This window comes from Phyllobates terribilis, unplaced genomic scaffold (assembly GCF_046119375.1).
Source record: "Phyllobates terribilis strain yellow unplaced genomic scaffold, ASM4611937v1 Scaffold_2__4_contigs__length_985480577, whole genome shotgun sequence".
Classification (NCBI taxonomy): Eukaryota; Metazoa; Chordata; class Amphibia; order Anura; family Dendrobatidae; genus Phyllobates; species Phyllobates terribilis.
Window position 1 is genome coordinate 299060034 of NW_027362762.1, and position 19353 is coordinate 299079386.

The 19353-nt window shown below is 41.6% G+C and overlaps 1 protein-coding gene across 2 annotated transcripts in view; it reads right to left on the bottom strand.

Moving 5' to 3' along the window:
• Positions 1 to 3118: 3118 nt before the first annotated feature.
• Positions 3119 to 19353, bottom strand: part of CLYBL (citramalyl-CoA lyase) — a 460951-nt gene continuing 444716 nt past the window's right edge. For both annotated transcript variants that reach the window (XM_073670402.1, XM_073670408.1), the window contains exon 8: positions 3119 to 3391. In XM_073670402.1, the coding sequence (XP_073526503.1) occupies positions 3284 to 3391 (108 nt within the window). In that variant the 3' untranslated portion in view covers positions 3119 to 3283. The remainder of the gene's footprint in view (positions 3392 to 19353) is intronic.

The following is a 19353-nucleotide window of genomic DNA, read 5'->3' on the forward strand; positions in this document are numbered from 1 at the left end:
TAACTGTAAGATGCTGCGTTTTTGAGAAAGCAAAAATTCACAGTGTCAAAAACTAACCAGCAGAATTTTGATCAATATTTTGCTTCGATATTTGTAAGTAGACCGAAATTAGTAATGGGACCTATAGTGAAAAGAAAAAACTTTGATGGAAAGACTTGTACCTCTTCTGCGTATTCCTTAAATCACATGGATTTCTGCAGACTCCATTTAGATAAATGAGACAGTGGCAGAAATTTCTTCAACAAATCTGCTATAATGCATTTCTGCATTTCTGGTATATATATATATATATATATATATATATATATATATATATATATATATATATATATATATATATATATATATATACACACACATACATACATACATACACCATACACCACGCAACCTATTATTAACTGCATTTTTGTTCAATTTCTTACTGCATTTTTAGCATTACAAGTGATGTCATTCACATAGTGAAGTAGGTTGAATAAAGACCTAGGGTCCATCAAGTTCAACCTTCCTCCCCCAATTGTACATTTTGTCTAATTTAACTGTAACCCTCAATGTTATGTGTATCAAGGAAATCATCCAGCCCTTTTTTGAAAAATGTTATAGTGTCAGCCATCACTACCTCTTCACTGACTTGTAATATCAAAAACTGGACCAAAAATACAAAAACAAAAATTAACACATGCTTTTTTAACAAAAACAAAAAACAGTTGACATCTATGGTGGAGAATGCAATAAAGTGGATGAAAAAAGCAAAATCTAGAGCAACCTGCAATTTTGAAAACAAAGATCAACACAGCAAAATGCAAGAAAAGTCGAAAAAAAGACTCCACCAGAAAAAAACAACAACACAGAACATGCAGTGCAGTGCAAATTTGGCTTTCAGCTTTCATCAGACTGTAATGTCTTTTGACAAAGATGCAAAAAACAATATTAATAAAACACTGTAATTTTTCTTTTAAGAAAGAATTCACTATTAAAGTTGTAAAAACGATGGGCCCCGATTTATCATTTGTGTTCTTTTTTTTTAATTTAAGTCACTTTTCTTTTTTTGTCTCCTGGTATTTGTTGACATTTTTTATGCGTCAAATTCATCAACATAGTGCATGTGGTAATCATGTATTTTGTGCAAAAATAAAAATGGCCTTTTTTATGTCTAACTATTTTTGCTAATTTTTAGCACAAACAGTTGCAAGTTTTGCAAAAATTGTGCGAAAAATTCTGGCGTCAAAAGAATCACTCTAGAGGGTACTGGAGTATATTTGCAACAAATGTAACTTTTGAAAAGTCGCGAATGATGAATCAGGCGAAAACATCTGGAAATCCTAAACTCGGCCACATTGGCGAACTTAAAAAAGCCAGACTTGGAAAGATAATTATGGCTCTAACAAAAAAAAGAGGGAAAAATGCCAAAAACTCAACAAAAAACAGTCACAAATGCAACAAAGAATTTGGACTATTATTTACAGAAGACATAAATAAGAATAAAAAGCATTTCTCGAGTTTAATTTTGTCTGAGAAAATGTCCTAGTCATTTGCCATATGTGTAAAAAATATTTTGTGGTGAAAGAGGAATAATGTAAACATCATTGCCAACATATTAGTCAACTATTTAATGTGTTTTTCCATCTAAAACATTGAGGACAGATGTTTGTCTTTATCCAGAGCAGATTTCCTATGACAAATTTTCACTTCCAGTATATATACTACATGCTAGCCATGTTCTTCAAGAAGACCACTTTGCAATGCAATAATCTTAAAGAGGTTTCACTTTATCTGTCAGCACCCTGCATCCTCATATGGCATTTTCATCCATTGGCTTCAATATGTTCGTTAATATGCCTTAAAATGCATACAAATCCAAGAACAAAACATACTTTACCAAATAAAAAGCCACTAAAAGTGTCAGAAAACTACCAGATTTTTACATGTTTTTTTTTATGCCGTTTTAAATATGGTTTGATCACACGTATAACATTTTGCTGCATGTTTTTGTGTTGCTTAGTTTAAAAATGGTAGAAAAATATTTCCAGTCATTGAAAAACACAGAAACTTATCCATTTGTGGCATAATTTTGAGAAAGTTATTCATTAAATAATATTTAAAAAGTGTAGCCAGGAGTGTCACAACAACATAAAATCTCTACAACCGTTTTGTTGCACATGAAGCAAGTAGACAAATCTTTTCTGAGCACTTTTTCCATATTGATCCTTTTTTTGTTAACTTGCTGACATTTCGAAAGTTTCAGCTTCGTCACTTCTGACCCGAATTAATCCCCTATCCTTGCTGATGGGGTCATGAAGCTGACGGTTTAATAAGGCTCGCAGAGCACTTATCGGAGTTCTCCTTGTGAAATTATGAGTAGACACCTTGTAATGTCCTTCTCATCCCAGCCCCCCTTCTCCAGAACATAGGATGGTCATATGAACAATTTATATATGATGTGAGGGTTAATCTCTCCTCAATTACTGCAGCACTGAGGAGCTGATATATTTAGCAGAATACGCTGCACCTTCCCTGCACTGTGGACCCTGCAGAACCCTTAGTGGGCACAGTGGGTAGCACCTATCTAGTGGGAAGATGAATGGTGTTTTCTATTTGCTCATTTAAATAAACAGAGCCGCCGTCCTGGGGCGAGTGTGTAAGGGCAGCTCATAGAGAGGTTGGTGCGTGGCGTAGAACTTTCTATTCTGCTCCTTTCTTTAAGAACAGTCTTGGGTGCCGGGGCCACAAAGCCTCATGATTTAATGAGGAGCAGAAACAAAATGTCTGATTGTTGCTGTTTGAAGCTTCATTCGAGGCCTCTGGCACCACAAGCTGATCCTGTGCAGCTTCAATACCCCTGGCCCTGAATATAAGAGTACACACTGAATAGGGGACAATGGCCGCTTGTTATGTTTATTTACCCTCACTACAAGCTGGGTTAACCTCTCCAAAACAGCTTGGCTAAGCCAGTTAACAAGACACAGCATATGACCTGTAGTGGTATCTCCAATGTCATGTAAATGCGGCCATCCTGCACAAGTTTATGGCAGTTCAGCCCTTGTCATCCTCTCTTACATTTTTATAGGAGGAAAGCAGGATAAATGGTGGTGCCCAGAAGAAAGTCAAGACTGAGAGCTACTGGAGGTGACTTTTATTGTAATTAATGACATACATGTACAGAAAAGAAATACACCGTGATCATTCTAGTATCAATGGCCTCCACTGTTCCTCAGAACATTTCTCAAGTCTCCCTCCGTCTTCTAAGACAAGCGCTGTATGGAGTGGACTCCCGGCGAGAGCTTCATTTAACAGATGATTCGTTCTTGATGGCCGTGGCAAGCGTAACGATGTTCTGTGCCTGCTTAAGCAAGGGCATGTCTATCATACTCCCATGGAAAGTGAATGCCCCCTGCAACACATCAAAAGAAAAAGACCACAAATCAGATCTTAATATGTCTCTCTCTGTACGCACTACAGCAGCAGCCTTCAGGTGATCACCACATCCAGCTACCTCTACAAACACATAACATCAGGTACATGGAAGATAGGGCAGTAATACAGTGCTTACAGGTCAGCAGGAGAAGACATGTCTTCTAATGTTAGGGAGATGAGCCATTTGTCACAACCAGTCCCAGCATGCCCTCCATATAACATATTAGAGAGCCATAGACAGCTACACGTATAGAAGCTTTCATCTGGTACCAGTGGCATAACTTGAAGTTTAAGGGCCCCAATGCAAAATCTCCTGCAGAGCCCCCAACTCTAGTATTGCTCATTTCAAATGGGCCAAAAGGAACTTTTAGGCTTTTCTTGGCATCAGGCCTTTGGTTCAACGGCATCCCCAGCAACCACTACAGTTACACCCCTAACTGGTACAAGTACCTTTATAAAAAAAAAATAAAAATCTGCACACACATTTCAATGTTGTTTCTTTATTTAGATATTAGATTAGCAATGTATGTATTTATGGGAAAAAAATGGATTAGACTATAAATCAGATTGGAAAAAAAGACAAAAGTATAGTATTCCCACAAAATAAATTCAGAAAATATATAAACAAAGAAAAATAGCAACACAGTTCTAATGTTGTGGGTGCAGTACTTCTGCAAGCAACCAGCCAAAAATCCTCCAAGTATAGAAAAAATAGATTGTAAGCAGCACTCCAATGGAAATAAGTGCTAAAAGTGGACTTGGTTCACACAGATACACGTGACATTTCAGCTCATTTGAAGCCTTTCTCTATTATTTCTATTGGAGTGCTTCTATTCTATTTTTTCCAGAAAAAAATATATACATACAAAAAAGTTCTACATACGCAGAATACAGTCACTGCAATTTGATATGTCACACAGCTGTTCCTATTTCCAGGTTTGATGAGGTTTCAGTAGTCGGAACACTCCAGAAGTCCTTTCTGTGACGTGAAACCCTCTGTAAAGTGAACCGACTACAGATGAACGAACCCAAACTGTAAAGAGAGAGAGAGAGAATTTCCAGCTCCAAAGTTCGGGTCCCCATAGATTTCTATGGGGTTCGAGTTGAGGTTGAAGTTTGGGTACAGTTCCGGTACCTGAACCGAACTTTGGACTAAAATTTGGTCGAACACGACGAACGCAAACATCCACTAGTCCGCTCATCGCTAACCCTGACAGCTGATACATGCTGCCCAATCCATGTGCACGTAGGCAGAGACCCAACACTCGAGGTCAGCGGGTGGGGAGCAGCCGCTGGGGACCCGACTGTCCGAGTAGTCTACAGCGTGGTCTCTGTCCCTGGTGGCTTTTAAATCTTTTTTGTTTCTGAAATGCCACCGACGATCAGGCAGCATGTATCAGCTGTCAGGTTCACTTTAGCACACCAGAGCCATGGCAGTACATTTTCCAATCTATGGTGGGGTTATGTCAATCCCATGTCACCTCTACAGTACATGCTACATGTATATGCTGCATGCTTGGTTTGCTGAAATATTTGCACTTATTACTACAGGCATAAAGCAGGCACTGGCCAATTCAGTTGCATATTGGCAGTAATATTCTTTCTAATCACCTTATGTATTTGTAGGACTTTTTCACAGGCAAACAATATTCATTCCCTGGAAGTTGCCTGTGACCGGCTTCAGTTCAGCCCAGTGACCAGGTTTTGGGATGAAGTTGCAGGGGAGCATGTGTTTTCTTAAGATAACTGGCTTTGATCTGAATTATTTTTTCTCGCTCGTACATAAAGCCAGTTTGTGAACAGGCTTAAAGTATTCTACAATCTCCTGTTATTGTAGAGGGTACATCCTATACCCTCAATACAATGAAAGTAAAGTCTTATTCATTTTCAAAGTGCCCCTTCAACTACATATATCTGAAAGCAATAGGTGTCAGCTGCGGTTTATGTAAAAATTAAGCAATCTGAGGCCATGCAGTCTACAATAGTTCAATAACTTTAATGAGTAAGAAGTCTTCATCAATTTTCAGATCTGGGGAACGTTACACAAAGAAGAAAAAACTTGACATTCAGCAACTAGTTGTCAAGGACAATCACTAAATCCGAGCTGGCATAAGTCCATAGCTGTCACTAAACTGAGTCTATGAGAAGGGGGAAACAAAAACTATCCTGAAAATGTTAACACCTTCACTGCCAGAGGCAGGAAATTTCCCAGCAGACACATAAAATGCATAATATATACATTTACCTTTACAACGAGCGGATCATTATTGGAGACAGAAAATCATCACATTCATATTGTGATATCTTACAGATAGTCTTTAGAAATACATATCATGCAATTTACAGGGAGTTTATCCTAGCAAATAAACTGTAGGAAAACTAGCGACAGAAAATTGTAAAAGTTTCAGAAATTTGGATCCACTTCAATGGTTTTCCAGGCTTTCAATATTGATCTGTCATTCAATATCAGACGCTTGGGAAGCCCCTTTAAGGCTACGTTCCCACGATGAGTATTTGGTGAGTTTTTGATGTTGTACATTTTCTGCACCTGTTATGTAAATTAGGTTACTTGCATTTTTCATTGGTTTTTGAGTGCGTTTTGTACATGCGTTTTTAACATTGCTGCTTTTGACTATTCTTAGAATGTGAGGTTTTAAATAAAGCTGCTTTGTTTTTGATACTTTCTGGTATTTGGCTTTGACAAAACTTTTATCGATACAGTGATGTGCATACTACATGCTTTCTTAGTGCGTTTCTGCTTAGTGCGTTTCTGAAGCAGAAACACACTAAAATTGCATATGCATTTTTTGCTCATGGATTTTTTGTATCTAACGCAATTCTATGGGGATAACCCGCACATAAAACTCAAGAGAAATTGACAAGTTGCATATTTGAAACACGCACCGCAAGTCCTTTTACGCTGCGTAAAAAAAAAAGCACAGCGGGCATGAGATTTATATAAACCCCATCCACTTTGCTGAAACTGTAAGACACTGCGTTTTTTGCACAGTGAAAATCAAGTACTCAACAAAAAGACATCATGGGCAACACAGCCTGTCAGGTGTGATAACACTATTAACATGTAGGTCTATAGCGTTATGAAGGAGCCTGGCCCGGCCAAGGTGCAGCACCTTGGAGAAAATGAACTTCATCTCTCCCGGGAGCATGACCGAAGCAATTAAAGTCACTGCTCACAGAACTGAGAGCGGCAGATGTAACCATGCCCAGGCACTGACTGACAGCTCGCTCTACAGTGCATCAGTGCAGAGTCAGCTGTCAGTCGGTGCCGGGCCGTGCTTACAGCCACCACTCTCTGTGCTGTGAGCAGAAACTGTAACTGCCCTGGGCATGCTCCTATGACAGAAAGCTGATGGCTCCCGGGAGAATTTTCTCCGGTGTGCCACACATTCAGTACTGTGTCCAGTCAGGGCTACTTCATAACGCTATTAACCTGCAGAATAACCCCATACCTGGAGGTTAATAGTCTTATTGGACCTAACAGGTTCCCTTTAAGGTTATAAACACACGGCGTCCTATAGACTTACTCACACAGTTTTTGTAGCAGAAGATGTTTCAGGAAAATGCAAACAGTGTTTTTCCTCAAGTGTCAGTTTTTTGTCTTTTTTGTCATTTTTGCTGCACTTTTTTTTTTAATTTTACGTCTAAAATAATGGTGGCTTCTAAGTGGTAGTTGCCTGAAGAATGTTCAGGTCACTTAATTTAACCGCTTGACGTCTTTCAAAACCTGAAGCAGTTAAAAGAAATGGAAAAAGAGGGGACATATGCACAGCAAGTCGTTTGCACATTGCTGTTCATAATTATTTTTAGCATTTAGAAGCGCTTTATTGTTTTTAACATTTATTGAGCGCTTTATCAGGTAGAATCCGTCTGAAAAAAGCATCATGTGCAGGTACACTTAAAGACCAAAAGGTCTTGTACAAGTTGGAGTTTAATACCAGTAATGACTTTCATACATAATGACTACATAAAGTGGATTACTAAAGTTACTGGAGTAAACAGAGCCACAAATAAGACAATCAAGCACAAAAACCTTGCAAAAGAGCCCAAATTGTGCAAAATTTTCAATTTTGGCACCATGTTCGCCAATAATTTGAAAATGTGGGTGTGGAGTACTAGGTGGGGGCATGGCCACAACTTTTTGACAGATTTATTAAACTATAGGCTAGAAAATAGTACACATTTTGGTGTAAATTTACACTTGTTCATAAGAGGCAAAGATTTCACTTTGCGACTTTAGGCCAGTCTAAGACTGTGCTAATTTTTTTAAGCAGTGTGCAGCTTTGAATACATTTTTTAAACACAAATTAAGTCAATGATTTCTATTTTTTCTGCCCTAATGTCTCTTTCATAATAAAGTTAAGTCATTTCTGCCCATAATGAGCATTCAGATTCCAAACTTCATGTGGTTAACCTGGAATACATTATATGCCATATTTACTAAGCTTTAATGTGGTAAACCACGGTAATATCATTGATTACTACAAAGCCACCGTTGTCTATTTGAAAAATTTTATGTAAGTATTTCAGAAATGCAGAAAATTTACAAATGCCCTGTGACAGTCTGCTAAATTTGAGACACTTCAAATCACTTTTGCAAACTCAAACACAAATCTATGCTATAAAATTCTTAATGTGTTTAAGACTGTGATCACCCATTATGGTCATGTTGCATTTCTCCTGCAATTGTGGGGAAAAAAGTCATTGCAAGAACATTGCTGTTTTACTGTGATCATGAAAACAAAAATAGAAAAGCACCAAGGCCGCAACTTGTGAACGTAACCTAAAAAAGAAACTTACCTCTTAAAGGGAACCTGACATCAGAAAATTGCCTATTAAGTAAATCCCAGGATCCTGCTGGCAATTATTTGATAATTACGCTGATATTTGTAGCTAAACTTTATGTGTAGTTGTTTTGCTATAATTATCAAGTTAAAACTGGCCTCCTAGAGTAGTAAACCGTTATCATGAGTCATTGGGGCAGTATGGTATACTGACTGAGTCATAATTTGGAGAAACCTCCTCACTTTGTAATTGATGGCTCCAGCCTTGTGATGTCAGCACCAATGTCATTTAAATCCAGCACAAACACTTGCATGCTCCGGGCCCAGAACGCCTTTGTTGTGCTCAGTGAGGCTGAGGTGTATACATCCTCAGCTCACTGCACATGGTAGAGGCGTTCTGAGCCCACATCATGCAAGTGTATGCGCTGGATTTCGTCACTATTGTCACCAGGTTTGAGCGATCAAAGAGAAAAGAAGTTTAGTACAGTGTACCACCCCAATAATTCAGGATAACGGTGTTCTATTCATGTTAGCCAGTTTTTACTTAATAATTAAAATAAAACCACTACACATATAATATAGCTATCAAGTAATTACGGTAACTGCAGGATCTTGGTATTAGCTTAATGGACGATTTTCTGATGTCAGGTTCCCTTTAAGTTCAATACATAATTTTGACACATACAAAATGTTATACTACTCTATATATTAAAATAGGTTCTCTGTGACTTTCATTTTAAAGATAGACAATCAATGTGCTTTGATTTTAGGGGAGAGCCCAAATAAAGGGGATGTGGTGCTCCTGTGACCCCTAGGTTCCTCACACCATTTTAACAGGCACAGTAGTTTGCAGAAATATCTGTACCTGATTCTGAATATATCACCAACTGCAGTATTAGGATGCTTCCACATTGCCTTTAGTTCATGCTTGGTTGTGTCACATTTTCAGTAACAAAAATCTATGAGCAGTGCATCATGTCGTATAGACTAGAGTTTGCATTTAAAAACATATGTGTGATTTCAAGTAGTTTTTCAGACTAAACGGTCATGTCTATCCACAGAGAGATGGATTCCTGCTCTTCTTCATCTATGTAGCAGCAATGAGGACATAGTACAGCAGTACCAAGCAGTGTAGCACTGAATCCAGCATGGAGGTTACATGTAAACATTTTGGCAGTGCCTCTCCCTGAAAATCCTCCTTCTTTAGCCTCTCTCTATAAAAGTAAATAGATATCTCATTTTGCTGGTAGTCTTGTCTTGACCAAGAGGGATTTTAGCTATTTTTCAGAAAAAAATCACAGGAGGCAAGGGGAGGGAAAGAGTGCCTCATAAGTGGAGAAAGAAGCAGATTTCTTTGATAGTAGATTGATTTTAGTCCACAAATTTGTATACGCCTTTTTTTTCCGTGTACATCTAAACTCTCTTCTTTACGCCAGTGTTTCAATATTTTTTAATTTTCAATCAGTCACCAAATTTCAAGTCACTTACGAGATTTCAGCAGAGTTGACTTTTCAATGAAAATTTGACACAGAAGGTAAGGAATATTGTGAGCCCTGTTATGCTTGTTTAAGGGGGCCCAGTAACTAACACTATTATGAGTACAGTGACTGTCACTGTTAAGCAGCACAGTGACCACTTAGCCACAATGCCCCACTTGTCTACCATACTCCTGCACTGCTTACGTTCACTGAGTAGCCAATTGTGACAGGATCAATGTCCTGAGAAGAGCACCTCTCTGCTGCCTATGGTATCGGAGCTGGAGAGAGAACATTTACCATCTCATCTGTTCTGCATGGATGTCCAGAGCGCTTAATAGACAGGGGAGTTACTGTAACCACATCCTATGCATTTACCTAATCTTTAGGGAATGTGGAAGATAAATGTTCGTAGTTCCCAACCAGTTTAACTACTGTATGCTGTATTGGTGGTCTACTGTATTAGGGTACCAGTCCTGTAAAATGTGCTCTTTTAGATATTTGCTTATAGATAAGTTATTAAAACCGGAAATTAGTCGCTTTTATCACTTTTGTTTTCTAAGCAATTGTTTGAAAACTGATTAACCAGGACAATTTGGGGTACTGTCTATCTGAAATTATTTGTTTATTTTTCATCAGTTACTTGATTTTTTTTCAATAAAGTTTTATTATTGAAATTTTTCAATAGAGTTTTTAAACAAACATAATACATTATCAAAACCGTATTGCATGAAAAAAAACTATATAGGAGGGGAAAGGGCAAAGGAAAGGGAAAGGGATTGCCTGGGAGCCGCGCATGCGCTGTGATGAGAGGCTCTCCACGCGTGCGCAGTGAAGCTATATGTAGTTCCCAGCTTCACTGTCTGCGGCCGGAGCCACTTGTCACAGCGCTTGCGCGGCTCCCAGACATACAAGCGCGGCCGGCCATGACATACTGCGCAAGTGTGGCATAGTGACGTCAGCGCAAGCCGGGAACACTGAGAATTCAAATACGTGGGAGGCGCCAACCCTGACTAAATGCGATGAATCACATCCCTATAACTAAACGAGCAGGTAGGATATAAACATATAAAGTGTTTTTTACACATTATATTAGCGCTGATTTTAATGGAAAAAGTGTGTTAGTGATGCACATTGCATCACTAACAAAGGAATGAGGGCAGTTTAGATACTACACAGGACATGACTTTAAATGGTCTTCTGTCTATATATATACCTACTAGTTCCCCTACTTCCCTTGTATTTTCTTCTTCTGTCCTTCTGAAGGCACAGGGTAATGTTGGAAAGTATCTCTTGTTTTTCATTTTATTTTATATAGATACTTTCTTTGGGGCGCTCCTGTCTGTGTGGGTCCACATGGATGGGAGTGATGATCATTGACTTTTGTTGATATATAAATATGTTAGAGGCAGTGCTGACCCATCACAGGGTTAATATTTTGAGCCAGCAGGGACATTTACACCCTCCTGGCTACAGTGGGGAAAAAAAGTATTTAGTCAGCCACCAATTGTGAAAGTTCTTCCACTTAAAAAGATGAGAGAGGTCTGTAATTGACATCATAGGTAGATCTCAACTACGAGAGACAAAATGAGAAAACAAATTCTGAAAATCACTTTGTCTGATTTGGAAATACATTTTTTTCAAATTTTGGTGGAAAATAAGCATTTGGTCAATTACAAACAAGCAAGATTTCTGGCTCTCATAGACCTGTAACTTCTTCTTTAAGAAGCTCCTCTGTCCTCCACTCAATACCTGTAGTACTGACACCTGTTTGAACTTGTTATCAGTATAACCTGTCCGCAACCTCAAACAGTCACACTCCAGACTCCACTATGGTGAAGACCAAGGAGCTGTCGAAGGACACCAGAAACAAAATTGCAGCCCTGCACCAGGCTGGGAAGACTGAATCTGCAATAGGCAAGCAGCTTGGTGTGAAGAAATCAACTGTGGGAGCAATAATTAGAAAATGGAAGACATACAAGACCACTGATAATCTCCCCCGATCTGGGGCTCCACACAAGATCTCACCCCGTGGGGTAAAATGATCTCAAGAACGGTGAGCAAAAAATCCCAGAACCACACGGGGGGACCTAGTGAATGACCTGCAGAGAGCTGGGACCAATGTTACACAGGCTACCATCAGTAACTACACCGCCAGGGACTCAGATCCTGCAGTGCCAGACGTGTCCCCCTGCTTAAGCCATTACATGTCCGGGTCCGTCTGAAGTATGCTAGAGAGCATTTGGATGATCCAGAAGAGTACTGGGAGAATTTCATATGGTCAGATGAAACCAAAGTAGAACTGTTTGGTAGAAACTAGTGTTGAGAGAGTATGTTCTATTAACCCTTTCGCTGAGTATGCTCGGGCCGAGCTCCGAGTATTTACAGCTGCTCGGTGATATGGTTGAATCGCTCCCGTGTGCATGATTTGCGACTGTTTGACAGTTTTACTACATGTGAGGAATGTCTATTTCTTACACATTCCTCACATGTAATAAAGCTGTCAAACAGTTGCAAATCATGCACACGGGAGCGATTCAACCATATCACCGAGTAGCTGTAAATACTCGGAGCTCGGCCCGAGCATATTCGAACAGAACATACTCGCTCAACCCTAGTAGAAACACAACTCGTTGTGTTTGGAAGAGAAAGAATGCCGAGTTTCATCCAGAGAACACCATACCTACTGTGAAGCATGGGGGTGGCAACATCATGCTTTGGGGTTGTTTCTCTGCCAAGGGATCAGGACGACTGATCCGTGTACATGAAAGAATGAATGGGGCCATGTCTCGTGAGATTTTGAGTGCAAACCTCCTTCCATCAGCAAGGGCATTGAAGATGAAACGTGGCTGGGTCTTTCAGCATGACAATGATCCCAAGCACACCGCCAGGGCAATGAAGGAGTGGCTCCGTAAGAAGCATTTCAAGGTCCTGGAGTGGCCTAGCCTGTCTTCAGATCTAAACCCTATAGAAAACCTTTGGAGGGATTTTAAAGTCCGTTTTGCCCAGCGACAGCCCCAAAACATCACTGCTCTAGAAGAGATCTGTATGGAGGAATGGGCCAACATACCAGCAACAGTGTGTGCCAACCTTGTGAAGACTTACAGAAAATGTTTGACATCTGTCATTGCCAACAAAGGATATATAACAAAGTATTGAGATGAACTTTTGTAATTGACCAAATACTTATTTTCCACCAAAATTGTAATTTGTTTTCTCATTTTGCCTCTCGTAGTTGAGATCTACCTATGATGTCAATTACAGGCCTCTCTCATCTTTTTAAGTGGAAGAACTTGAACAATTGGTGGGTGACTAAATACTTTTTTCCCCGAGTGGAAGAACTTGAACAATTGGTGGGTGACTAAATACTTTTTTCCCCACTGCATATGATGTTGCTAGGGTTTAAGTGCTGTTACCCTCAGCATTTTTCTGTGTCCCCATGATGTAAGGCACTGCTATGAGATGTAACTTGTGCACTGCTAGGAAATGTAACTTGTGCACTGCTAGGAGGTGTAACTTGTGCGCACTGCTAGGAGGTGTAACTTGCGCACTGCTAGGAGGTGTAACTTGCGCACTGCTAGGAGGTGTAACTTGCGCACTGCTAGGAGGTGTAACTTGCGCACTGCTAGGAGGTGTAACTTGCGCACTGCTAGGAGGTGTAACTTGCGCACTGCTAGGAGGTGTAACTTGCGCACTGCTAGGAGGTGTAACTTGCGCACTGCTAGGAGGTGTAACTTGCGCACTGCTAGGAGGTGTAACTTGCGTACTGCTAGGAGGTGTAACTTGCGCACTGCTAGGAGGTGTAACTTGTGCACTGCTAGGAGATGTAACTTGTGCACTGCTAGGAGGTGTAACTTGTGCACTGCTAGGAGGTGTAACTTGTGCACTGCTAGGAGGTGTAACTTGCGCACTGCTAGGAGGTGTAACTTGCGCACTGCTAGGAGGTGTAACTTGCGCACTGCTAGGAGGTGTAACTTGCGCACTGCTAGGAGGTGTAACTTGCGCACTGCTAGGAGGTGTAACTTGCGCACTGCTAGGAGGTGTAACTTGCGTACTGCTAGGAGGTGTAACTTGCGCACTGCTAGGAGGTGTAACTTGTGCACTGCTAGGAGGTGTAACTTGTGCACTGCTAGGAGGTGTAACTTGTGCACTGCTAGGAGGTGTAACTTGTGTACTGATATGGGATATTTGTAACTTCTAGATCAGACACCAGCTTCCTGAGTACTTAAAGGAGCAGGACACCATTTCTCAGCAACTCTTCTGCCAGGCTGAGTGAAGTATAGGTCTGAATTAAAAATGTCTTAGGCCTCTGCGGATAGAGGTTCTAGAGAAGAAAGGCTTCAGGAAACTGACGCACCTGTCATGCAGATCTCGTAATATTCCACTGCTAGATGGCAGTGAATATTATTTTTGCATAGATTGCAGACAGAAGGATTACTCTATAGAGGAGCAAAACCTCTCTAGCAGGAAAATTATGCTGTGAGTGAAGGACTTTGTACATAATACATTCAGACAATATAGCCAAGCTTCATCCTAAAACAGACGGGGTTACGATGAAACTCCTAAAGTCCAGCTCACCCAGATCAAGGACCACAAGAAGGTTTTCCTCCCAGGCAATGAGAGGATACAGAACAGTTCACTCTCTGAGAGCGAGAGCGACTAGGAAATTAACCTGTTCCCACTAGACAAGTTGTCTAGGATTTTTAAAAATCTGGATCCTGAGAATGTTCTGTATGCAGAGTTTATGGGAATGATGAATGAGTGGAAAAGCCTTGATAAAGATCCTTTCGTAAATAAGCGATTTAAATCAATGCATGTGATCCACAGGCGAACATGTGGGGTGAACGTCCAAAGGTTGAGGCAGCTGTGCTAAAGATGTTCAAACATACAGTCGTGCCAGTGAGGATGGTTCCCATTTTTCAGATCCTATAGATGAAAGGATCTATAGTGCACTACGTAGAAGTTATTTATCTGCTGTGGCATAGGCAAAAGCCTCCATTTCCTCTTACACCGTGGCTAGAGACCTCCAGTCTTGGCTCCTCCAGATGGAGAATGACATTGACAAAACAAGAGCCTAGAGATAAGATTCTGACATATTTCAAACAAACGCCCCCTTTTGGAAGAAGCCCAAGGCGAAACGGTGTTGTCGGGGTAAAGACCAGCACTACCATCCACTCTCTGACACTGCTAATTTGTAAGTACATTCTCTACATCATTGGTCACACAGATGATAACATGGCAGAAACACCAGCAAAAAAGCCCTAGCCTGGCCCCTGTATATATTTGACTACTCAATGGCTTATACTTTAATAGATTATGGCACTTGCATTTTATATTTGTATACGGAATTGTGTTTTTCACATAGTATAACTGTTATTCATGGTCAATGGGACAGGGGGGTATGAAAGGGCCTTTTGCTCAATGAATTTGGCATTTGCACTTTATAATTTTATGCACCTTTAATATGGGGATATGTGCAATTAAACATTAATTTATAGAATACAAATCTGTGGCAGTCATTGTTATTTCAGCTTGTGGTTGGTAATGGTTGTATTTTGAAAGTACCTGGATTTTTCTAATGTTTATTTTAAATTGTATAAAATAAAAATATTTTAAAATGATGCTGGTTATCTTCCTATTTTGAAACTAGTGTAACAGGATACTAGCTTCTTGTTGTGATTATATTTCAAACAAGTCGCGTTAGCATCAGTTTTCCTGTATGCAGGGGCGTACATAGAAATCATGGGGCCCCGTAGCAGAAGCTCTAATTAGGCCCCCCCCACAAAAAAGAAATAAATATTTGTCTGTGTCACAGAAGAGCAGATCTCACAATTTTCCAGCCTTAACATAGTAATTTTTCTCCTGCTGAAGTCCTAGGTTCCGCTTTCATTGCCCCCATAAAGTATGATGCCAATAAAAGTCGTGCCCAAACACAGTATGATACCCCCATGGTGCATTCCTCCACATGCACAGTATAATGGCCCTACTGTTCCCCACCTCAACTCCCAAGGCAAAGTATGATGACCCCAACACAGTATGATCCCCCCAACTGTGACTCCCACACAGCCCTCCATACAGTATAATGGGCCTACATACAGTATAATGGCCCGCACTAGCCCTCCAAACAGTATGATGGACCCCACACAAACCTTCACACTGTATAATTGCTTTCATACAGTATAATGGCCCCCATATAGCCCTCAAAATATTATAATGGCCCAACATAGCCTTCCATATAGTATAATACGCCACCCATAATCCTCCATATAGTATAATGCACCCCCTCATAATCCTCCATATAGTATAATGAACTTCCCATGGTCCTCCATAGAATATAATGCACTCCCCATAATTTTCCATACAGTATGTTACACACCCCATAGGGTAAAATGCAATCCCCATAAAGTATAATGCACCCCATAGTCCTGCAGTATTATGGGCACCACGTGCTCACTGATTTTAAAATACCGTATATTTTAAATAAGCCGACCCGAGTATAAACCGAGGCCCCTAATTTTACCACAAAAAAACTGGGAAAATGTATTGACTCGAGTATAAGCCTAGGGTGGGAAATGCAGCAGCTACTGGTACATTTCCCCATCCTGGCTCCCTATCACCAATACTGGTATGTATGGCCCCCTCATCCCCCAATCCTTGTATGTATGGCCCCCTCATCCCCCAATCCTGATATGCTTGGCCTCCTCATCCCCCAATCCTGGTATGCTTGTCCTTCTCATCCCTCAATCCTGGTATGCTTGTCCTCCTCATCCCCCAATCCTGGTGTGGTTGGTCTCCTCATCCCCCAATCCTGGTATGTTTGGGCACCTCATCCCCCAATCCTGGTATGCTTAGACTCCTCATCCCCGAATCCTGATATGCATGGCTCCCTTATCACCATTCCTGGTATGTACAGCCCCCTCATCCCCCAATACTGGTATGCTTGGCTTCCTCATCCCCCAATCCTGGTATGCTTGGCTTCCTCATACCCCAATCCTGGTATGTATGGCCCCCTCATCCCCCAATCCTGGTATGTATGGCCCCCTCACCCCCCAATCCTGGTATGTATGGCCCCCTCATCCCCCAATCCTGGTATGTATGGCCTCCCTCATCCCCCAATCCTGGTATGCATGGCACCCCTCATATCCAATTCTGGTATGCATGGCACCCCTCATCCCCAATCCTGGTATGCTTGGCCTCCTCATCCCCCAATCCTGGTATGCTTGTCCTCCTCATCCCCCAATCCTTTTGTGCTTGGCCTCCTCATCCCCCAATCCTGGTATGTATGGCCCCCTCATCCCCCAATCCTGGTATGTATGGCCCCTTCATCCCCCAATCCTGATATGCATGGCTCCCTCATCCCACAATCCTGGAATGCATGGCCTCCTCATCCTCCAATCCTGGTATGTATGGCCCCCTCATCCCCCAATCCTGGTATGCATGGTCCAATTACTGCACACATAAAACAAATAAACGCTTATACTCACCTTCCTTCTTCACCTCTGCTCCAGCGCTGCATCCTGTCTGCCAGCAGCTCATATCAGAATATGAGCACTGTGCGCTCTCAGATGCTGATGTGAGCTGCTGGCTTATTTACTCCTCTCCACACCGGGATTATGTGCATGGAGACGAGTGAATCTGCATTCTTTTGTGTAGCGGGCACTGTCAGCAGGAGCCACGGCTCAGCGCTCCTCTGTGCCCGCTGCTAAAGAGAATGAATATTCATTCTTCTCCACGCCCATGGGAGTGGAGAAGAGGGAATATTCATTTCACTTTAGCAGTGGGCACACGCGGTAGCTGCAGCAGAAGCTACTGCATGTGTCCGCTCCTCCGCTGCCGCAAGCCCCCTAGCCCCCGTAAATACAATACTCACCTATCCTCCTCGTTCCCCCGCTGTGCTTCGGGGCCCTCTGGCTCATGGGCCCCATAGCAGTGGGGTGGCCTGCCGCCATTGGCGGTACGCCACTGCCTGTGTGACATAGTGGTGCAACAGGCCAGGCTATTCACTCCTACCATGGCATTAGCTACCGCAGGCAGAAGGGTGCTCTGGATAAAACCATGGGGGGGGCAGATGTCTCTTCTAAGAGTGCCCTCTGCTCCATGGAATTTGAGCCAGGATGTCTCTTCGGGGGCTCAGTAGGACTAGCTAATGGAATATCTAACAAGGAAGGAAAGACCCTTCCCAGACCAGTGAGATGCAGATGGAGTCCTTCATTTCGGGGCCAAAGTAGAAGGCCGAAGCCAAATCAGCAGGACTCAGAGCAGAGGCCTTCCTCAAGCAGAGATAGAGCCTCAAAAGGATTCTCTGGTAGGCGGCAAAAAGGACGTGGGGGCCCCTCTTCTTTTTACAACAAGAGGCTGCACGAGAAAAAGCAATTCCTTCTTGACAGATCCATCAGAGAACTTATCAAGATGCGGGTCCTGGAGGAGGTTCACTTGAAGGAAAGGAGCTTAGGAGGTTTACTCTAGTTTTTTTTTTCTAGCTCTAAAAACAAGTGGATTGGAGATCTCAGGTTTTTGAACAAGTTCATAATCAAAACAAGGTTTGCATGGAATCAATCAGATCGATTCTACCTCTTCTAGAGCAAGGGGATTACCTAGCTACCGTCAACCTAAAGGATGCATACCTACATATTCCCATCCATGCGAATCATTGAAGATATCTTTGAATACTGGTTTGGGTAGGATGCATGTTAACTCATCTCCAGCTCACCTCACTTCCCTTCGGGATCTCCTCTGCTCCTCGACCCTTCACAAAGGTTGTGGCAATGGTAATTGCAGGACTCAGAGAGGAAGGTATAAGAATCTTCCTATTAGTGGACGATTGGCTTATAAAGGCCTAATTAGAATTGACCCTCTCTATTCATCTGGATTTGATATTTGTATATATTCAGACACTAGGATGGATAATCAATTGGGGAAAAATCTCAAGAGAGAATATTTCTGGGGTTCATTCTGGACACCAGAAGTATGTCCCTGTCTCTTCCTATGCAAAGACTCCGAGCACTCATGGCCGCAGTTGAATTGTTGAAACAACCCAGACTAGTGTCCCTTCGACAAGGGATGAGGACATTGGAACTGATGGTAGCAGCCAGCACCGTGATCAAATGGGCCAGATGGCACATGCGCCCTTTTTAGCTGGAGATACTGCAAAAAGGGGACAGAAACTTACGTTCTCTGGACGAGTTGACGTTCCACTCCAGAAAAACGAGACCCTCCCTGAGATGATGGCTTCACTACAAGAAAGGCATACCCTTTGCTCTCCCTGTATGGACAGAGATAGCAAAGAATGCATCTTTAACAGGATGAGGTGCCCACATGAAGTGCAGAAGAGTGAGTGAAAAATGGTCTCCGAGAGAGAAACTCCTGTCGTCCAACCTCAGAGACATGAGAGCAGTTCAGAGAGCTTTCACTTTTATATAGAGAAGACTATATAAACTAATTGCTATCACCTGTCCTTTGTTCCAGTAGGATAAAATCCCCATTAGTGCTACTGCTTCGGACTAAAGGAAAGAGAATTTACGGTAAGAAATTAGACTTTTCATGGCAGAATTTTTTTAGCCAATATTTATCTGATGCGTTTTGGATCATACTGCTGAGAAAGAACATTGCTCAGGTCCATGTCTTTCCTCTTTCCTGCTCACTTTCTACAAATGATAGGGGAA